At 39.0% G+C, this 17,538-nt stretch overlaps 1 protein-coding gene across 1 annotated transcript; it reads right to left on the bottom strand.

Moving 5' to 3' along the window:
• Positions 1-17,538, bottom strand: LOC110048132 (solute carrier family 12 member 4-like). Its single transcript, XM_089298536.1, has 25 exons — positions 17,314-17,538; positions 16,989-17,059; positions 16,743-16,865; positions 14,371-14,517; positions 13,025-13,079; positions 12,270-12,400; positions 11,454-11,698; positions 10,843-11,009; positions 9,875-10,012; positions 9,301-9,399; positions 8,595-8,652; positions 8,215-8,337; positions 7,418-7,591; positions 7,213-7,311; positions 5,572-5,691; positions 5,005-5,109; positions 4,816-4,904; positions 4,448-4,527; positions 3,982-4,070; positions 3,712-3,809; positions 3,381-3,587; positions 2,917-3,008; positions 2,028-2,539; positions 1,101-1,234; positions 1-377 (listed from the first exon to the last, which is right to left on the bottom strand). Exons 1-25 carry the CDS (start codon positions 17,429-17,431, stop codon positions 286-288), a joined length of 3,366 nt encoding a protein of 1,121 aa, XP_089154662.1. The 5' UTR covers positions 17,432-17,538; the 3' UTR covers positions 1-285.

Below are 17,538 nucleotides of genomic sequence, written 5' to 3'. Positions count from 1 at the left end.
TTCAAGAACAGCTTTATTTACACTTCTTGATTCTGTACGTATTCACTCACAAATAAATAAAAGGTTAAAACTTAAATACTGTTATCCCAACAATAATAAATAGATTTAAACCACGGTAATCAAACCACACTGATAAAAATGTACGCGAACTTCCGTTTTTCAGAAATGTAACTGGCCGCAGTTATCTCCAAGTTCTTTACCATGAGTTTCATAAAACTGATTTTCTGCAGTTTTTTTTCCTGCAAAGCAATTGTACTGAAGGTATCTCCAGCCAAGTGATTCATGTCACGAGTAAATGGTTATGACTTCCCGTCCTCCACCGCGCACCATGAGCACTCGGTCCAGTCCCTCTGTGAGCTCGTCTAGAAACTCCATATCTTCGATGTGGTCAAAGACATAACGGTATAAAGAAAATAACGGCCCCTAAACTTTTAACTAAAAATATACAATCGCGTTTATTGGTGGAGTAGATAAAGCTGATTTTATTTGAGTGTCGAAAAGTGATTGATTTTGCAACACTACGCTACACGATTGGTTTAAAAAACCTCGCGCCACTTTTTCATCCAATCGGGAGTAAAACCAAAACCAGTCGTGACGAGCTCGCACTCGTTTTCCCGCGCTTCGCGTCGGCTACATGTATTTACGTCGAGTCCTGATTGGTTCAATGGATTGTCTACGTCCTTTCTAATTGGCCAGAGTGATTTCTTTGGCTTTGGTTTCACGACACTCACTATTTAAAAGCGCGCTATACGGCGGCATTACAAATATTTACAATGACAAAAATGCCCGCGAAAATAAATAACAACAATACTTCAGTAAAAAAGAAAAACTTAATAATTTCCGTTTGGCCTTAGTGCCAGGCTTGCAGTTAGTTCGCTAGCCTCAGTTCAATTTACGTCTTTTACGTCAATTTACGTCTTTTACGTCAATTTACGTTACGGCACGTGGATTTCTAAAACGATAGATTCGGCTCCAAACAAGCCAAGCGGTTTATTTCAGCATTGTGCCGTCCTCTGCATTCATTAGTTCTACATGACCTCACATGTACGATTCTTCTATCATCTAACCCACCAACCACCCCACGGGAGTGAAAAGGATACAGTGCAACCAGTCGTTCTCGTCTGTTGGCGCTCCAGGTAAGTTGATAACAAGAAGTTGAGTTCCTGTTGACCTATCTTTCACCAGCTGGTTTAGCTTCACTGCTGTGTTCATTCTTCTTAAATTCTTCTCCTTCCTACAAATACAACAGACAAAACAAAAGTCAAGTACATAAAAAACTCCACTTACATAAAACTTTGTTTGTCCAGGTTAACATAAGTTTCTTATATATGTGGTGCCTACTAAGGAATTGTGTTAGTTAAGTTCTTTAGTAGGTTCTTATTTTCTTAAGAAGGAAAGGTGCTCGCTGGTAGTCTAAAGGTTTGTGGCCTTAATCCACCCTAGTATCCAATCTTCTCTCCCCCAAAAGCACGTAAATAGCGACTGGGTAAGAGTCTGTTTATAAGACCGGTTTAACAGGTTCTGTGTAGTCCTCTCATTTCTCCTATTCAAAATGGGACGAAAGTCAGGATTTCGGGGAAAAAAAGTTGGGTTATAAATCCCTTATTGGACATTTCAGTGTGTAGTATTGTTGTATAGTTTTACTCGTAATCTGTTTCTTTTTCTTTTTTTTTTTTTTTGATTAATCCCCTTACGGGATCGCCAAAATATTGCAAAACTTGTAGGCTACACACTGGAAAGATACGTGGTGTAGAAGTCATATAGTGGTCAGCTGCATCCATACAAAGCGTTACGAAGATGGCACGGTCAGGTCTCGAGAAGAGATCCTGACGGTAAAGGTGTACGTGCTCCTTATGTGGAGACTTCAGTTTGCCTGGCTATTAATTATAGTAATATAAGTAAATATCACATTCTATTTTGTTAATGAACAAGAGCAACCTCGTTCCCTCTCTCTCGCTCCGGGAGGGTGGGAAGTTGAGAGAGCCTGGGAACGAGGTTGGTACAAGAGGAGTACTGAAGCTGCTTACGGTGTTCCTCTCAAGCTCTCTTTCCCATCAGCCGTACTTTGGCCCTGTGCCCTGGGCGAAGCATTGCCGCCATCCTTTCCCTGATCAATGTCCCAGTTTTTATCTACAAGTTCATCCTTGTTAACGCTAGAAATGACAAACTCGTGGGCTGATGTTGTACTGTATCCAGTGTTCGCTTTACTCTTATCATCGCCGAACTCCGTGGTACCATCGACACTCACAGTCGGAGTTTTCTCGGCACTTTTCGTATACTTATCGGATGTACTCGGAAGCCTTTCGGCAAGGTTCGATTCGTTGTCAGGGTTACTCGTGTCCTCTGTTTGATTTCCAGTTTTGCGTTCGGAATTCGATTTTCGTCCGGAGAGTGACCGTCTGCTGTGAGAATGTTCGAGCACGTCTTGTATTTCTCGCTTGCTTTCTTTTCTCGAGAGATGCATTTCACGTAACAATTGATGCCGCTGTTCCATCAATAGTGTACGCTCATAAGTGTATTCCGAGATATCTTGGTCCATCTAAAAGGAGAAACGATCAAACAAGCATGTCAAAGATCTCAGTGGTTTGCCTATTTTTCAATTTTCGCTTCAATGCGTTTCCCTGAAATCCCTGATTTTCAAATCTACATTTACCTTAAACATCGTTACTATACATAACTATTATTGCTTCTTTCGCCAATTCGGCCATGAGATGTCCAGGGCTTTGAATAGTTAGTCCACCCAGTTAAATCCGCTGTGACACAGTCTTTGCTTGCTACGACATCTAGCTGTAGCAATTTTAGGTTCTACACATGTCAACGCGAATTATCACGATGGATGCCTGCTTCTCGATCAAGTGAATGATGATAAAAAATACTCTACGCATCAAACGCATAAAACATTTCGCTTCCAGTTACCATTTCGATGACTTCAACTTGAGCCTTGATTCTGAGCTGGTACATGAAGGACTCCAGGTCCTTCTTCATTTGGATGCTGTTGTCTTCGAGTTCTGAGTTCCGTAGTTAAGAAAAGTTGACCATGACAGGTTAGTTCTTATTATGCGATCTTGTTCGGGTTGTTATCTTTTCTTTTCTTTTTAAGAGGGCACAGTCACGAACCCTGCAATCTGATTGGTTCTTACCACAGGCCGGATTTTCCTATCCCTGCCCACGGTCACGGTAACACTTTGGTGAGTGATTATAAAAGCGATTTGAGAGAGAAAAAAATAAAAAGTTATTTACCGGCTTAGGGTCCGTCCGTATAGTGAAAAAAATGTGAGCTTGGACTTGAAAATGCTGCCCTCAGCTTTTCAAAATCAGGGTATTTTTGCGCACGTTTTATCTTTAAGTTTAAAAGCGAAACAGAACTAAAACAAGGATACGTGCAACTGTAAAAATTCTGAGATTACATTTCCTCCAAACTTTATGCTGTTTAAGAAGGAAGATAAGCAGGATCATCAAACCACCGTCATGTACTATCCACCAAACGTCCACATTGCCTTCCAAGCGTTCTGCGTTGCTAGGAAACGCGTCTATCTTGCGAGCTACAAGTAGCGCCTCTTGACCTTTAGACACGCAGCGGATGGTATCTGTGAAGAAAAAAAGTCAGATGTGGAAGGGTCTACAAAGGAACTTGTGGAAATCAGAAAGAATAGTTTGTATTGTCATTTTGCACTGTAAAAACGCTTTCTGGATAGCTTTCGCTTTACTTACGAACAAAACTCTTCCACTGTGATCTTTCCCGCCAGTTCTCAGGCCAAGTGATCATCAGTGTATTGGGCTCCAGGCCTCCAAGGCCAGAACTCTGCGCTCTAAGGGAAAAGTAATGACGGTAACATTGAAGCGCACCAATCATAACCAAACACGAGTAATGGTGAGCACTAAATATATGTTCAGAAAAATGTGAGGCGCTCAGACCAACCAGTGGTCAAAACAAATCAGCTGACAGAGAAAAACCTATCTGGGTAGCGAACTTTTACTCACAAGAATGATATTCCTTCTGTCACTGTGGAAGCCACGATTACTTTCATGAACCCTTTAACTTTTTCCTCTTTCATACAATCGTGTAAAACCTGTGGAATATTGAAACATCGTAAAATATTAAAACATGATTGATCATCGCAATTATACACACAACTTAATAAGCAGTTGTGAAATTAATTTCACAGCTGCTTAAGTTTTGTGTACAACTGCGATGATCAATCACGTCTTCATGTCTTTCTCCGCAGTTCAAATATATGATCTTTCATCTATTCAATTATATCTTAAAACTGACATCGTTAAAATAAATAAAATTTACTATCGTAGATTACAAACAGTAACTTAACTTAAGCTTGCCAGTTTTATACTTCAAAGAAAAATTGTGAACACTGAGGGATCATTTTTTCCCATCCATTTTAATCAACTGTACTGATTTATCATTTTAACCTTACTATCCTGTGTCCCCTACCTCCTTTGCTAAAGCCACATCGTCTGCTCTTTCCTTAAAATCTCCTTCTAAAATGGACCCCACTATAGTAAGACCACGCCCTAAGAAACAAAAGTTTTTAAAATACAGATTTCACTGTGTGTCTTTTTTATACCGTACGTTTCTCCACCTTGGTGTATAAAGCGAGATTAAAGCAGTTTCTGGTTTAAGTTGGGACAGAACTGTTTCCATTCTTGACACTTTCCGCTCACACTTTACAACAACGTTAAAACCTATCCTTGTAATATACATGGATTAGATCAACAGAAAGACTGTCGAAAACGCTTAAAACAATACATAAACCTAGATTTTAAAAGCAAAGCTTGAAGTGAGTTTATGGAGATACTTACCATGTTTAAGTTGACTCGCCAGACTCAACAGGCGACTGGATTCAGGTTCAGAATTCTTTTTAAGCGGACAAAGAACAAGAATCTGAGGTCTAATGAAAAATGAAAAAGGTTAAACAGTTGATATAACTATGCTGCTTTTCGTGATAACAAAACAAAAGTCCACCGACAAAGCACAAGTGACTTTCTAACCTCCAATTTTTAGTATGGGGTGGACCTTCCTCCATTCTCAACAGGCTGTATCTGGCTGCGCTCAGTGCCAGTCCCCTGAAACCATCTCCCCACTCAATCTTTGCTCTGTAATTTAAACGAATAACGCACAGGTAGTTAAGAGCTACACCGGTTATCTAAGATATCAGAGGAAGGGTCGTCTAATGGTTAGCTTTCTGAACCCCAGGTCTGAGAACTGTCACGGAGTTTTGTCCAAGGTCATACAAAGGCCATAAACGGCGCACAGCTCGAGTAAGCCTCGGTACGAGAACATGAAAACGAGGCGGGTGAGGATAGAATCCCTAATTCCTGTGTTCTTAAGCAAGACACAAAACTTCCACAGTGCTTCTACAGCTAGGTGTATAAATGTCCAGGAAATTTAACACGATGCTGGGAGCAACCCTGCAATGAACTGCTGGGAAGATCATGGTAAAGCGGTCAGAGTCTGTCATACAATGAAGATGTAGGGTTCCTCCTGTTAGCCATATTGTAAAACCAGGTAATAAAACAACAGTGGAAACTCAAGACAACAATATATAATATTCTTACCCTTGGAATTCAATGTATTTGTAAATGGCAGCTGCTAAGATCATAGCGACTAGCGCGTAATACCAGCTCGAGATGAACATTAGAGCCAAGCACAGGCACATACCCACGAACGACGTGAACCTACAAAGCAATATTAAAATGCGTGCATGAAACACTATCCTTATTTACTAGAAGTAATCAGAGATTACGAGAGTGCGTTCGACGCTCTCACTTTAATATATATACCGTAAATAAATGATTTCACTAGCTGACTTTCAACCTTTGTCTATTGCTAAAATCAACATTTTTCAGCAGCAACCGAGGTTTTACAGTCAGATATGCATAGTGTCAAAGTCCATGCTAGTGAAGAGGTCACGATTTGTTGATACGTTGCGTGACGCTGCTAGTTTCTGTAGACTCTCAAGTTTCATAAAATATTTAAATTACGTACATTATTCTAAGCTAGCATTTGCAATCAAACAAACTCCGTGCGACTAATTCGAGTATTTCCTCTGATGAATAAAGTAATCTTATGGATCTTGCCTTCAGAGTACTTTTCCACCGATTCCAAACAATAAAATTTCGACCGGATAAAGACTGAGCCATCTGTCGCGACTGGAACTAATCAACAAATGCAATCAAAATGTAGCTGTTCCCACGGTTATCATCCCAAAGCCAAGTCGTGTCAATAAACAAGGACAATTCCCTCAGATATCGATAAATGCTACTGTCGAAGCGTTTAAATTCGCCAAAATCTAATGCTGAGAGCACATAATAGCGAAGCGTACGGCAACTGAATGGAAAAAAGTCAAAGAAAGATCCATCGGAAAGACGAGCTCACATGGCCTGCTCACATACTCACATGTCTTATCACATGCCTTAGCATTAAACGGTACCAGTTTACTGGCTGTGACATGCCCCTGCAAAAATCAAGCGGGGTGGCCATTTTGGTGTCCTTACAGGAATGTGATTTTTTTCGGCCTATAACCGTGCACAGGACAACCAACTCTGAAAAGCCACAGGTCGAAATTAGGTTTGCGTTCCACTTCGTCAAACGCAATAGTCCATCAAATATTTTCGCTCGCGCACAATTGGTCTAAACGCGTTACGTGACCGAATATTCGAGAACATTCCCCAATTTTCGAAACTGCGCCTGCTGCCAAAAGTATTTAATGGATAATAAACACAATAGTCTCCATTTGACTTTGAAAATATGCTCGGATATTTGTCCGAGGACATTATCTGTTCCTCGAAGTTCACAGTTGTCCTCGAGCTTCGCTCTCGGAAAACTGTTCGCTTCTCGGAACAGATAATGTCCGCGGACAAAAATCCGAGCATATTTTCGCGCCAAATGGAGGCTATTGTTTATATATCTAGCCTGACGCTGTCCATAGTAAAACAGCTAAAAGTTAAGACAGTCAATGAAAAGTTAAGCTCTATACGACGTATATAAAGGACGAATTTAACAATTGTTATCCACTTTGTTTATCGGTTCGCAGTTGGATTTAGGGCTGCTCGTTTTATGACGCTTTCCGGCTTACTTAAGTCTTGCACATTTTCGCGCCAAACTCTTTCAAACTTCGAGGACACGAAAACAGCAAATGGCGTTGAATATTAGCTGCGAACATGTACGTAGCTCACTCCGTAGACAATCCACCTTACCAGTGGTAATACTTGAATCGTGGTCTCCAGTTTGGCGTCCTGAGCAGCGACTGCAACACACAGGCCAGGTTGACAAACCCATAACACATCAAAAAGAACCTGTGGATAACATTGATCTGAATGAAAATAACTGACAATGAACATCCCTCAATGATCAATTTCTTTCTGGAAAGGCTTAGCTGTAACTTATATTTCACGTACTTACATGGTGATAATTGGCGCAACTGAGTCTAAGTTGGCAATCAGAATTCCAATTTCTGAAATACAAGCTGTGAGCATCAAGGCACGAGTTGGCTCTCCAGACTTGGAACCATAAGCAAAGATATTCAGAAACGGAATCAGATTGTCTTTAGCAATGGCTTGCAGCAAACGGGGTGCACTACAATAAAAACAAAAACATTCACATCATTGAGTACATTACACACTCAGTTTGCTACGTAAGAGCACTTTTCAAATGAGTGCCGCGAAACCAAAACCAAAGTACTGTAATCATCCTGGCCAATCATAAAGGACACAGATAAACTAGTAAACCAATCAAAACTACGAACCAAACACGTGTGCGAGCAAGTCACGCTTGTGATATCACGATTGGATAACAAAAGGGCGCACGTTTTTTTGAGCCAATCGCTTATCACTGTAAAGCAATACCACAGCGTCCGTGAATTACTTTCGACACTCGAGTGAAAACTGCTCTACCTACTATTTTTTCCCTGTTGCCTTGCCTTATCAGGAGCACACTTCACAACACGAGAGTTGTATTATAATACAATTCAGTGCGGTTCACAGCTACAACGCAGTATTTCCGTTAAAGTTGTCTCTTGAGTCTGCCGTTAACCTTAGTTTCTGTAGCATAAGCAATGCTGGGAGTGCTACGTTCACCTGGATAAAATGCTAGTCCTTCCCCATATTACTTCCCACGCGCAGTCCTTTTTTTCTATTCCCAGCCTCAAGAATTGCAAATTTCCTTCTACAAGAACGTTATCAAGTAACGAACTGACTCACCCAGTTAAACTCTGCATGCCTGCACCAACAGTTGATAGAAATGAACCAATAAGAATCACCCATTTGGTAGGAGGCCAAGCAATCTCGGCTACAACCATAACACTATTGATACTGCGACCAAATCTGCAAAAAAGAGTCACACAAAACTGGTAAAAGATTTAGCTCATTCTTCACCTTTTCACGTGAACGATTTAGTAATTCGATAACCAGGCTACAAGGCTGACCCAGACAAAACAGATTTTGTCCAACAGAAAGAGCTAATAAAAATGACTTGGAGAAGTTACATCATTTTGTGAGAAATAAGGCATCTGGCTGAGATTAGCTAACAGTTTATTATTGGAGCACTGTGAAGCTGAATGCAACGTGCGGTTAAAACATACTTGTCCCGCAGTAGTTCTCCATGTACAGTTGCTCCAAACAGCAGCACACAAGTTAGATCTTAACGCTTTGTTAAGGTAGTCACGTTCAAATGCCTTTACCAATGGCACAAACAGAAAAAAAAGATAAACAGACGGGGGTTCTAGCGAGCAGTACTGTGCCAATAACTATGTCTCTAGATATTTACCTTCAAGCCTAGTTTAGAGTACCTTGTTTTTATGTTCATTTATTTTAACACTAATTCAAGACCAGAAACTGCTATTCATGTAAATTCATGACACATCTAAAACAACTGAGTTTTAGGAGCTCATGTACCAAACTAGTTTGAGACAAACCAAGTTACTCTAATAATCAAGTTTCAAGTATTTTCTTTACCCGAGTCAGGTTCTCTGAATAATAGAATAAGTTGAAAATGAGTCAAAGCTATGTAAAGAAAGTAGAAAATTCAAAATCAGAACAAACTTGCCTTAAAGCACTGCATGGTTCCAGAAAATATCCATAGAAGCTTCAAGGGTTTTTGGAATTTCCACAGGGGAGAGGGGAGGGTGTCCTAAAAGGCAAAGTATAAAACCAAAACTGGAATTTCTAAAGAGATGGGGCGGACCCTATGTGATGTGGGAGGGGTATGGATATTTTCTGCAACAACACATTACCTAATAATTACCAGTATTATAATAATAACCATCTATTATGGCATGTAAAGGATACAGACAACAGATGTTGTGGTAATTGCAGCTATTGTACCCTTAGGAATTGACTGCTGAGCATCCCGCAGGTCACCAGACCTGTTAGACCCTGCCATTATTCCTTTGAAATAAAAAAACAGCCAAAGAATTAGGAACATGATCCTAGGAGATAATTGGCAGCACGGCGACCTAATGGTTAATGTGCTGGATTCTGGATTAAGAAGTCTGGGTTAGAACCCTTGACCACTGCCACTGTGTTGTGTTCTTGGCTATGGGACTGTTACCATGCATCACTTTACCTTGGAGTATAAATTGGCAGGGCTGTCATTTAGGGCATAACCTGTAACACCAGTATTACTGACACAATTCACCCACACACACACACACACAAAACGTTTGTTTTGGGCATGAAGACCAAAGAAACAAGTGACTTGAAACTTGATGACAGCCCTGTAAATAGGTACCAACAGAGGTAATGCTGGGGAGACAACCTACCATGGACAATGAGATTTAAAATTCCTGGACAATTTTCCAAAGCTGTACAAATGCTAAATGCAAATAACAATTGAGTCCTATGCTAACAGTGGCTAACCTACCAGTCACAGAAGGAAAGAAAATTGCCAATAGAATGAAGAAAGATGTGGTTATGTCTGATCTCACTTCTCCTTGAAATTCACCAGCCGTTACACCTGGAGAGACTTCATCCTTCTTGAGATATTTACTCTTCCAGTTATCTACAAATATTGAAAAAAACAAAGTGCATCAGGTTAGTATATATACACAAAGCAATATATAACTAAATCTGTCATGAGCTAATCTGTCTTCAGGCAAATTCATGCCTAAACATTTGGCACGGTGGTGTTTTGTCAAGTATGGCCTTTTGGCCTTGGCCAGTACTTTTCCCTGCTGAAATTTAAGGATTTGGGTAGAGTACAAGTTTACATCTTCATCTGTTACTTAGTAGGCCTACAATAGCCCAGATTTCTTTACCTAGGTGTGACAGGGTGGTCAATGTGTGTGAGCTGCTGTGAGATCGATTAGTTTTCAACTTTCACACAGTAAATGAGAGACTTGTGCCTAAGGTGTTAAAGTTGGCAGGTGTAAATAATAATAATAATAATAATAATAATAATAATAATAATAATAATAATAATAATAATAATAATAATAATAATAATAATGATAAAGTGCAACCACCAGAGTTTTTTGTCCTAAACACTGGCCTGTACAGGTTGTCAGTGGCATCTGAGCGAAGACGCCTATTTGGTTTATGTAATACTAACAAATCGGCTAAGTACTCAGGAGCGAGACCATTTAAAACCTTGTAGAATGCAACCCAGATCAGCTGACTTGCAAAATCTGATAGATTAAACTTCATAAAAAGAACATCATCTTGTACTTCTGCACCCTGACCCCTAACCCGACTCCCACTCTCCCACCCCTCATCCGCTATGCAAACTTTGATTCTGGTTCATAATATACAGACTGCTAATCTGAAACACTCTTCTATGTCAAAATGTGATCAGAAAGATAAATCTTAATTTGCTTTGACAAATTCTCTTACCAGCAAAAACACCAGTTGTGATGCCTGGCACTCCAACCACAGAAGACACGGGATTCTCCTTCCAGAATGTCTCATCATCTCCATACGTTGAGTTCAGTAAGGTATCATTCCTTGAACATTCATGATAACTGCTACTGGCTAACAACTTGTTACCTAACAAGCAAATCCTAGGAGGAAATAAAGAGAGGAATATTGTTCTTGATTAAAAAAGGTCATTGATTATCCTTAAGTAGTATAGTAATAATAATTATTATTATTCCACAGTCTATTTTGAAACTTGCATGTCAGGTTTTTCGAAGTGGTAAATCACACTGCATCATATGATGCCCACTATCATAACATTTGTTTCATTGCATGGCATCAAATTAAAAATGACCACTTGTTTGTTTGAAGATGAAAAGCCCAATCAAAAGTTACAGATTTAAGTAACTTATGGTTCCCTTAAAATCACACCCACTTTCAAACTTGTGTTAAAAGTCTATGAGCCAATTTACACCCAGCAAGCATAAAGCTTACCTCCTCCCAGCACTAATCTGCATGAGCGCCCAGTTAAAGGGAAAACTCAGCTCACTGAAGCTAATAACAGATCTGAATACAAATATGATCGTCACCTGGGCATTTCCCTTGCTTGTGCAGAGAAAAATCCAAGATAAATGGCCAGAATAGAGAACAACACACACACCAGGAAGAGAGAGGCACATTTGTTGACATACTTGACACCAATAAATACAACTGCTATGAGGAAGACCAAAAGAATAGAGCCATACACGCGCATGTTATTTAACATCACTGGGGACTGAGCACCACCTCCTGACCTAACATCTCCAAAGAGTGACATCGACGGAGCCATGTATGTCTGCAGATAAAAATTTAAAAGCCTTTATGAGGAAACTTGGGTTGCAAACTTGTTGTATGGTAAATTCCCAAGGTCGGAGGGCAAGTGTGATCTTAAAAATCATAAAACTCAAAGTGGAAGTTGTTGTTGAGAGTGGGAGCTCAGACACACAGCTTTGGTCACTTAACATTCTCCATTTCATAGCTTCCAGCAGAAATTCGCATCAGTGAACATTTTTAAAATCAAAATACTATTTCAAACTGTCTTTTAAGGTCAGTGTCTGTATTTTCCTGAAGGACATGCCTACATGTCTCTGTATTGGTATAATGAAGGTGAAATAAAATGAGGATCACTGTGGGAACTGCACTTTATGCTACATTTGCACAGCAGAGCATTTCACCTGCAGTTTAGTTCTTCCAGCAGGCTGATCTCCTGAATCCCAGAACAGGGTAAATCATGTAAAGGTGCCACAGTCAAAGTGTTTGATAACGTGGTCTTGATAGAGCCTACTTCATTCTAAAATAGCCAACATAAAATACCGCCACTGTAATCTACAACTCTAAATCGTCTTATAAATTAACATTTAACCCACCAAGAGTATTTCAATTGCTCCAAGGATGTACATAGAAGAAGCAAATGTGGTTCCAAGGTAGAAGAGCAACCCAACAGCACCACCAAATTCAGGCCCAAGGGCTCGTGAAATCATGAAATAAGCTCCCCCAGCTGAAAAATAAATTCAAAAGTTGAAAAACAGTCAAATTAATTCTCTGCTCCTACTATACTCTTCTCTTACTTACAACAGTTCATTAAACAGGCCCAAAGTGGAAATTAACATCGATACTACTGACATTGAAGTGAGATTTTATGTGGATCTCCAATAATAAAGGACAGAAGATAACACCGCCCATAATGAAACCATGCTGCCCTGATTTGATTAAGCAATTTCTATCAAGGGATATGTACTCCTTTCTTCTTCTAAAATGAGGAACCCTCAGCTCAAGTAAGGAAACATTTTGTGGGTGAACCCCTCCTAAAAGGCTGTGACCCAGAGCCATGGCCACCCACTGAATACAATAATATAGTCAAATTATATGTGAAAGACCCAATAGCATGAAGAGATTACAAAAGGTTTTGAAAGTGTATTAGCATAATATCATTGCTAACAGTATCTCATCAGTCAATACTGCAAGTGTTTTTGAATAGCAACATCAAACAAGAAAAAGGTGGAACAGTTATAAAATCATTTCCAAATAGAAAATTGATGTACTGTGTCAATGTTGAAAATAAGCCTGTATCGAAGCTGGTGATCAATGCTTATACTTATAGCAGGCAGCCAGCCAACATTACCTGGAACAACTCCATTTGTAGCGATGGCACTCATAGAAATGGCAGTCAACATAGTCTGGATAAATCATGAATAAAAATCACACAACACTATTGAAGGTTACCACATATATAATAATATATAGATTTAGGCCAGCCTAAAAGCTTAGCTCCTGGGCCTGGTTGGTCAGAGCCCGATTAAGCTAACCCAGGAAAAGGTAGAATTTTGAAGTTTTCTGTATATTGTTTGGCCTTCTGTTTTGAGTTTTAATAATCATCATAAGGCAGCAAAAAACATTTGTATAGAAGAAAAAGTTATAATTCGGTAAACTTTTAATCCTGGGTTAGCTTTAATTGGCTTCCAAACAATCCTGCCCTGTTTTCAACAAGTTAACCTGAGATCAGGTGTCAATTGATCATAACATGGATGTCCAATATCAAAGAAGTACACGGTAAACCAAGGCTGCATGTCTCTGTCAACCTATTATTTGGAGTATAACCACCATGTTGCACGACTCCTTTGTCGTCGTCATTGTCGTTGCCATGGTGCGTATGTGCCCACGAGCAATACTGCCAGCCATGACAACCATGAGAAAATCAACTCGTGGGTTTCCTTTTCTTTCCTACACGAGTATGGGGCTCCGCTTGGCGGCCTTTTGGGCCGCCAGAGTTCCGCTAATATTTAATTATTAGTTAGACCTTTCAATTATTAAATTTTACAAACTGAGAGCTACCCTGGTCAGCCTGTCCCATAATGAAAAATAAGTATGTGGCTATGACTAGAAGATTACGATCCCATCCCAAGTATCTGGATTTTTTTTGCTTCATGTGTCACTCCGGACAATATCCACACCCTCTCCACTGAGGGTTTCTTATTTCTAGCCTCCACTCCACACTTCCGGAAATTCCAGTTTACCTTCATACTTTTTGTCAAAATGTTTGGCTTCTGAAAATTTCCATGGGCAGTGACCTTAACTTCCATGGAGTGAGTATAGATATTTTTCAAAGCTGCATAATAATAAAAAGCCTTAAATAAATGTTTTGAAAATCCTCTTAAATTAACAATTAATTCTCATGTTATGTCTTACCACAAAAAACATGAAGATATAGTAATTCACAACACAAAAAAAGGCAAGGAAGCCTAAAGAGAAACCATCTTGAGGGCTTAATAAGCTACATTAGGCTCCCTCATTACAATTACTAAAAATTTTATTAAATTGATTGACAATCATTAATGAACATTAATGGAACAGACAGATAGAGTTGTGAATGAAAACGTACTTAATCCAGGTCTTTAAAGTTATAATAGACTGAGACAGAAACGATTGAGTCAAAAATAACATCATCTACATGAAAATCTTGATACTTACACAACAGCAACAAATGAAGACGATAAAGAAAGCTTGTAGAGTTCCTGCTATGCCTACTATCCATGACAAACGAATAAACAGGATGACACCAAATATGTTCTGGATTGTAGGAAGGTATACACCCATAAGTGTACCCATCTTGGTTGCCTAATTATCAAAAAACAATTTTGTTGTAATTAATACTGACAGTTCTTTTGTTAAAAATGTCTACATTTTTATTATTATAATAATTATTTTTAGTAGTATAATTTCCAGAGGTGAATATAAGAATTGGACATTCTGATTAGTCGAAAAGCTCATGATAGGACACTATATTCACCCTGCCAGAGCTTGGTTACTAAGCTCGCCATCTTTGCCATCTCAGCAAGTAAACATGGTGGGCAGTGAAAGACATCATTCTGAGTCCAGGATATTTGAAAGGATGGAGAATTTTCACAATGACTGCTGTTGCCCTTGGACCAAAAATCTTTTCAAGAACTCGTATTCAAGGTTTTTAAGAATCATAAACACAGTGGTTGCGTTGATCGCCAGCAGGTCAGATCGATTGACTGAAATTTATTTTTCTTCAAACTAAAGCTACTCATTTTTAGGCGATGATGAAAACTGTGAATGAAGTCAACAACAATAAAACAAAGGTACCAGATGAATTTATTTTTCGTAGTGTTTCACTAGTTTGTTTTATTGCTGAACTTGATGAGTAAATTGATTGACAGTTGATCCACATGTAAGCTTATTATTAAAACTATGGCTGCACATGTATATGCACACAAACAATAGCATCTGTGTTTTGCATCCATTATTTTGTAGTCCTTAATATTCACCTCCAAAAATTATACTAAAACAATTATTCACCTCAGGCTCAGTGAACATTGACGAATATTCACCTTGACTCAATCTCGGTGAATATTCACCAATGCTCACTTTGCTTTTAGTGAATAATTGTTTATTATTATTATTATTATTATTATTATTATTAGTGTTATTATTATTATTATTGTTATTATTATTATTATTGTTAGTTTATTCTAGTCCCTAGAGACACCTGCCCACAGGATCTTGGCATGACGAAAAGGTGGTTCTGAAGAAAAATATGATTTTAATATTTGATTGGCTGGATTACTACACCAAGCTTTTCACTAATTAACAAAAGGTTTCTAGATTTCTAACTCAAGCCTGGTTCACACTTTTTACATACATAAAGATATACCAATTAAAAAGATTAATTTTTCCTTATGTCTTAAGTTTATTCTTATGCCATTATGTCCCTTTTTAGTGACTAGTTATGTTTTTCACGATAGTGAAATAAAACACCATCACTGGGTGCTTCTTGCATTTTCTGATACCTTGCTGTTATGTCATCTCAAAAGTATGAACCAGGTCTTATGGGAATTTGAATCCCTTCTCTAAATTATGTTTTGAGGTCCTATTAGGGTGAATTCCAAAAAGCAACATGGCCTGGAAACAGTGACAAGAAGGAAATCATGACTGCAATGGCGTTTGGATGTCTGATCTTAATTGGCATAGCTTTTACGTTTTCTCCTTGGGTTTCAGTTTTGACTGAGAAGATATATCAAACACTCAAGACAGTGTTTGACCATATTTCCAAACACCTCGAAGTTCGTCAAAAATACTCCCCTGCGCATCGTATTTACAACTCTCTTCTCAGTGTTTGGAAGGCTTGCAAGGAGCAAGCCGCTCACCCTCACCCAAATCGTCAGTGAGTACCTTCCCCGGGAGCCAGAATGCCATCATAATGATTGTATTGACAGATAATAGACCCTATTCATAAATGCCTGCCAATTAAAAATTATTTTGTAAGTATTAAAATTTGCACAACTAACCTCATTTTTGAGTTGATAATTCAAAAGAATTTTTACTCTCAAACGACGTTACTTGGGCTAATTCAAATGCTTACAGAAGAATTTTAAATTGGCAGCCATTTATGAATAGGGTCTATGACATTTGTGAAAGTACACCACGAATAATTATTCAAAGGCATATACACATGTACGTACGTCATTAAGCTTGTAGGACCATTGTTGATCTAAAATTCATACAAAACTTAAATCCCTAAAAAGCTCTGCTTTGTCTACGTTAATACTAATCCGGCAATGCGAGACAATGCCCAGAGACAATGGCTGAGTCTAAGCTTGGTCAAGATTACACGACCTTCTTTATGCTTTCAAAGGGTTTGTATATGTTTGCACGAAATATTAAACATCGCGAACTTTTGACCCATCAAACAGTAAGTTAATCTATCAATAATTCAGGATATTTTCAAAGCCATAGCTTAATATTTGCATAACCAGAATAAATACACAACTCGACTTTGCTTTGTTCTGACGATAAAGTACTTTTTTATATACACGTACCTGAGAAGATTTGGCAGTTTTCGCCTCTCCTTCTTCGTCATCTTGTTGAGGAGACAGGACTGCTTCGTATCTTGATAAACTCTCCAACAGTGTTGAAATTCTCGGTCGTTTCTGGATTTCATCCTGTGTGCAGTACAATCACGGAAAGAGGATTAAAATGAACAGTAAACCAATGGCGCGAGCCGATAAAAGACCGTCCAAAACAAGTCTGAGGCCACAGATCTGAAGTAATAATACCAGCTTTACCTCGTATAATGCTAAATTCCCGGCTTTCCCAGCCACAAAGTTACCTTGTTTGTTTGCTTTTCTCTCTGGCGCTACAAACAAAAGACGTATAGGAAATCGTTTAATACTAAAGCTTAAGCTTATGCGATTGCAAGCGTGAGAAAAAAGGCAACTTCGTGCTAAGTTTGTGCCGACCTTTCTCATAGAGCGAGTGCAAAAAATCGAGACCACCACGTGAAGAACAAAGTACCAAACAACTGATGTGTGACAAAGAATGAAAAATATTTTTTCTACACGTGGTCACGGTCATTTTCAATATTCCCTCGCAGCAAAGCGGCGCACTTACAGGGCTCGATAATATTCACTTGAATATCCGTTGACAGATTCACTCGTCTATAGGTTTCCTTGGTCTCTTTTGTTCCATCAGTATCAGCCTTTGACACTTTAAAACGATTCGCAGACATTTTCTTGCAACACAAGTTCACTGAATGCTAGACGACCACGAAACATACTCACGGTGATCCCAGAAAATAAACACAGCCGTCGCGTCGCGCGAGTTCTTGAGCGTGGG

This window comes from Orbicella faveolata, unplaced genomic scaffold (assembly GCF_042242905.1).
Source record: "Orbicella faveolata isolate gen_17 unplaced genomic scaffold, um_ofav_v1 contig_3, whole genome shotgun sequence".
NCBI lineage: Eukaryota > Metazoa > Cnidaria > Anthozoa > Scleractinia > Merulinidae > Orbicella > Orbicella faveolata.
This window is presented reverse-complemented; position numbering and strand designations above follow the sequence as displayed.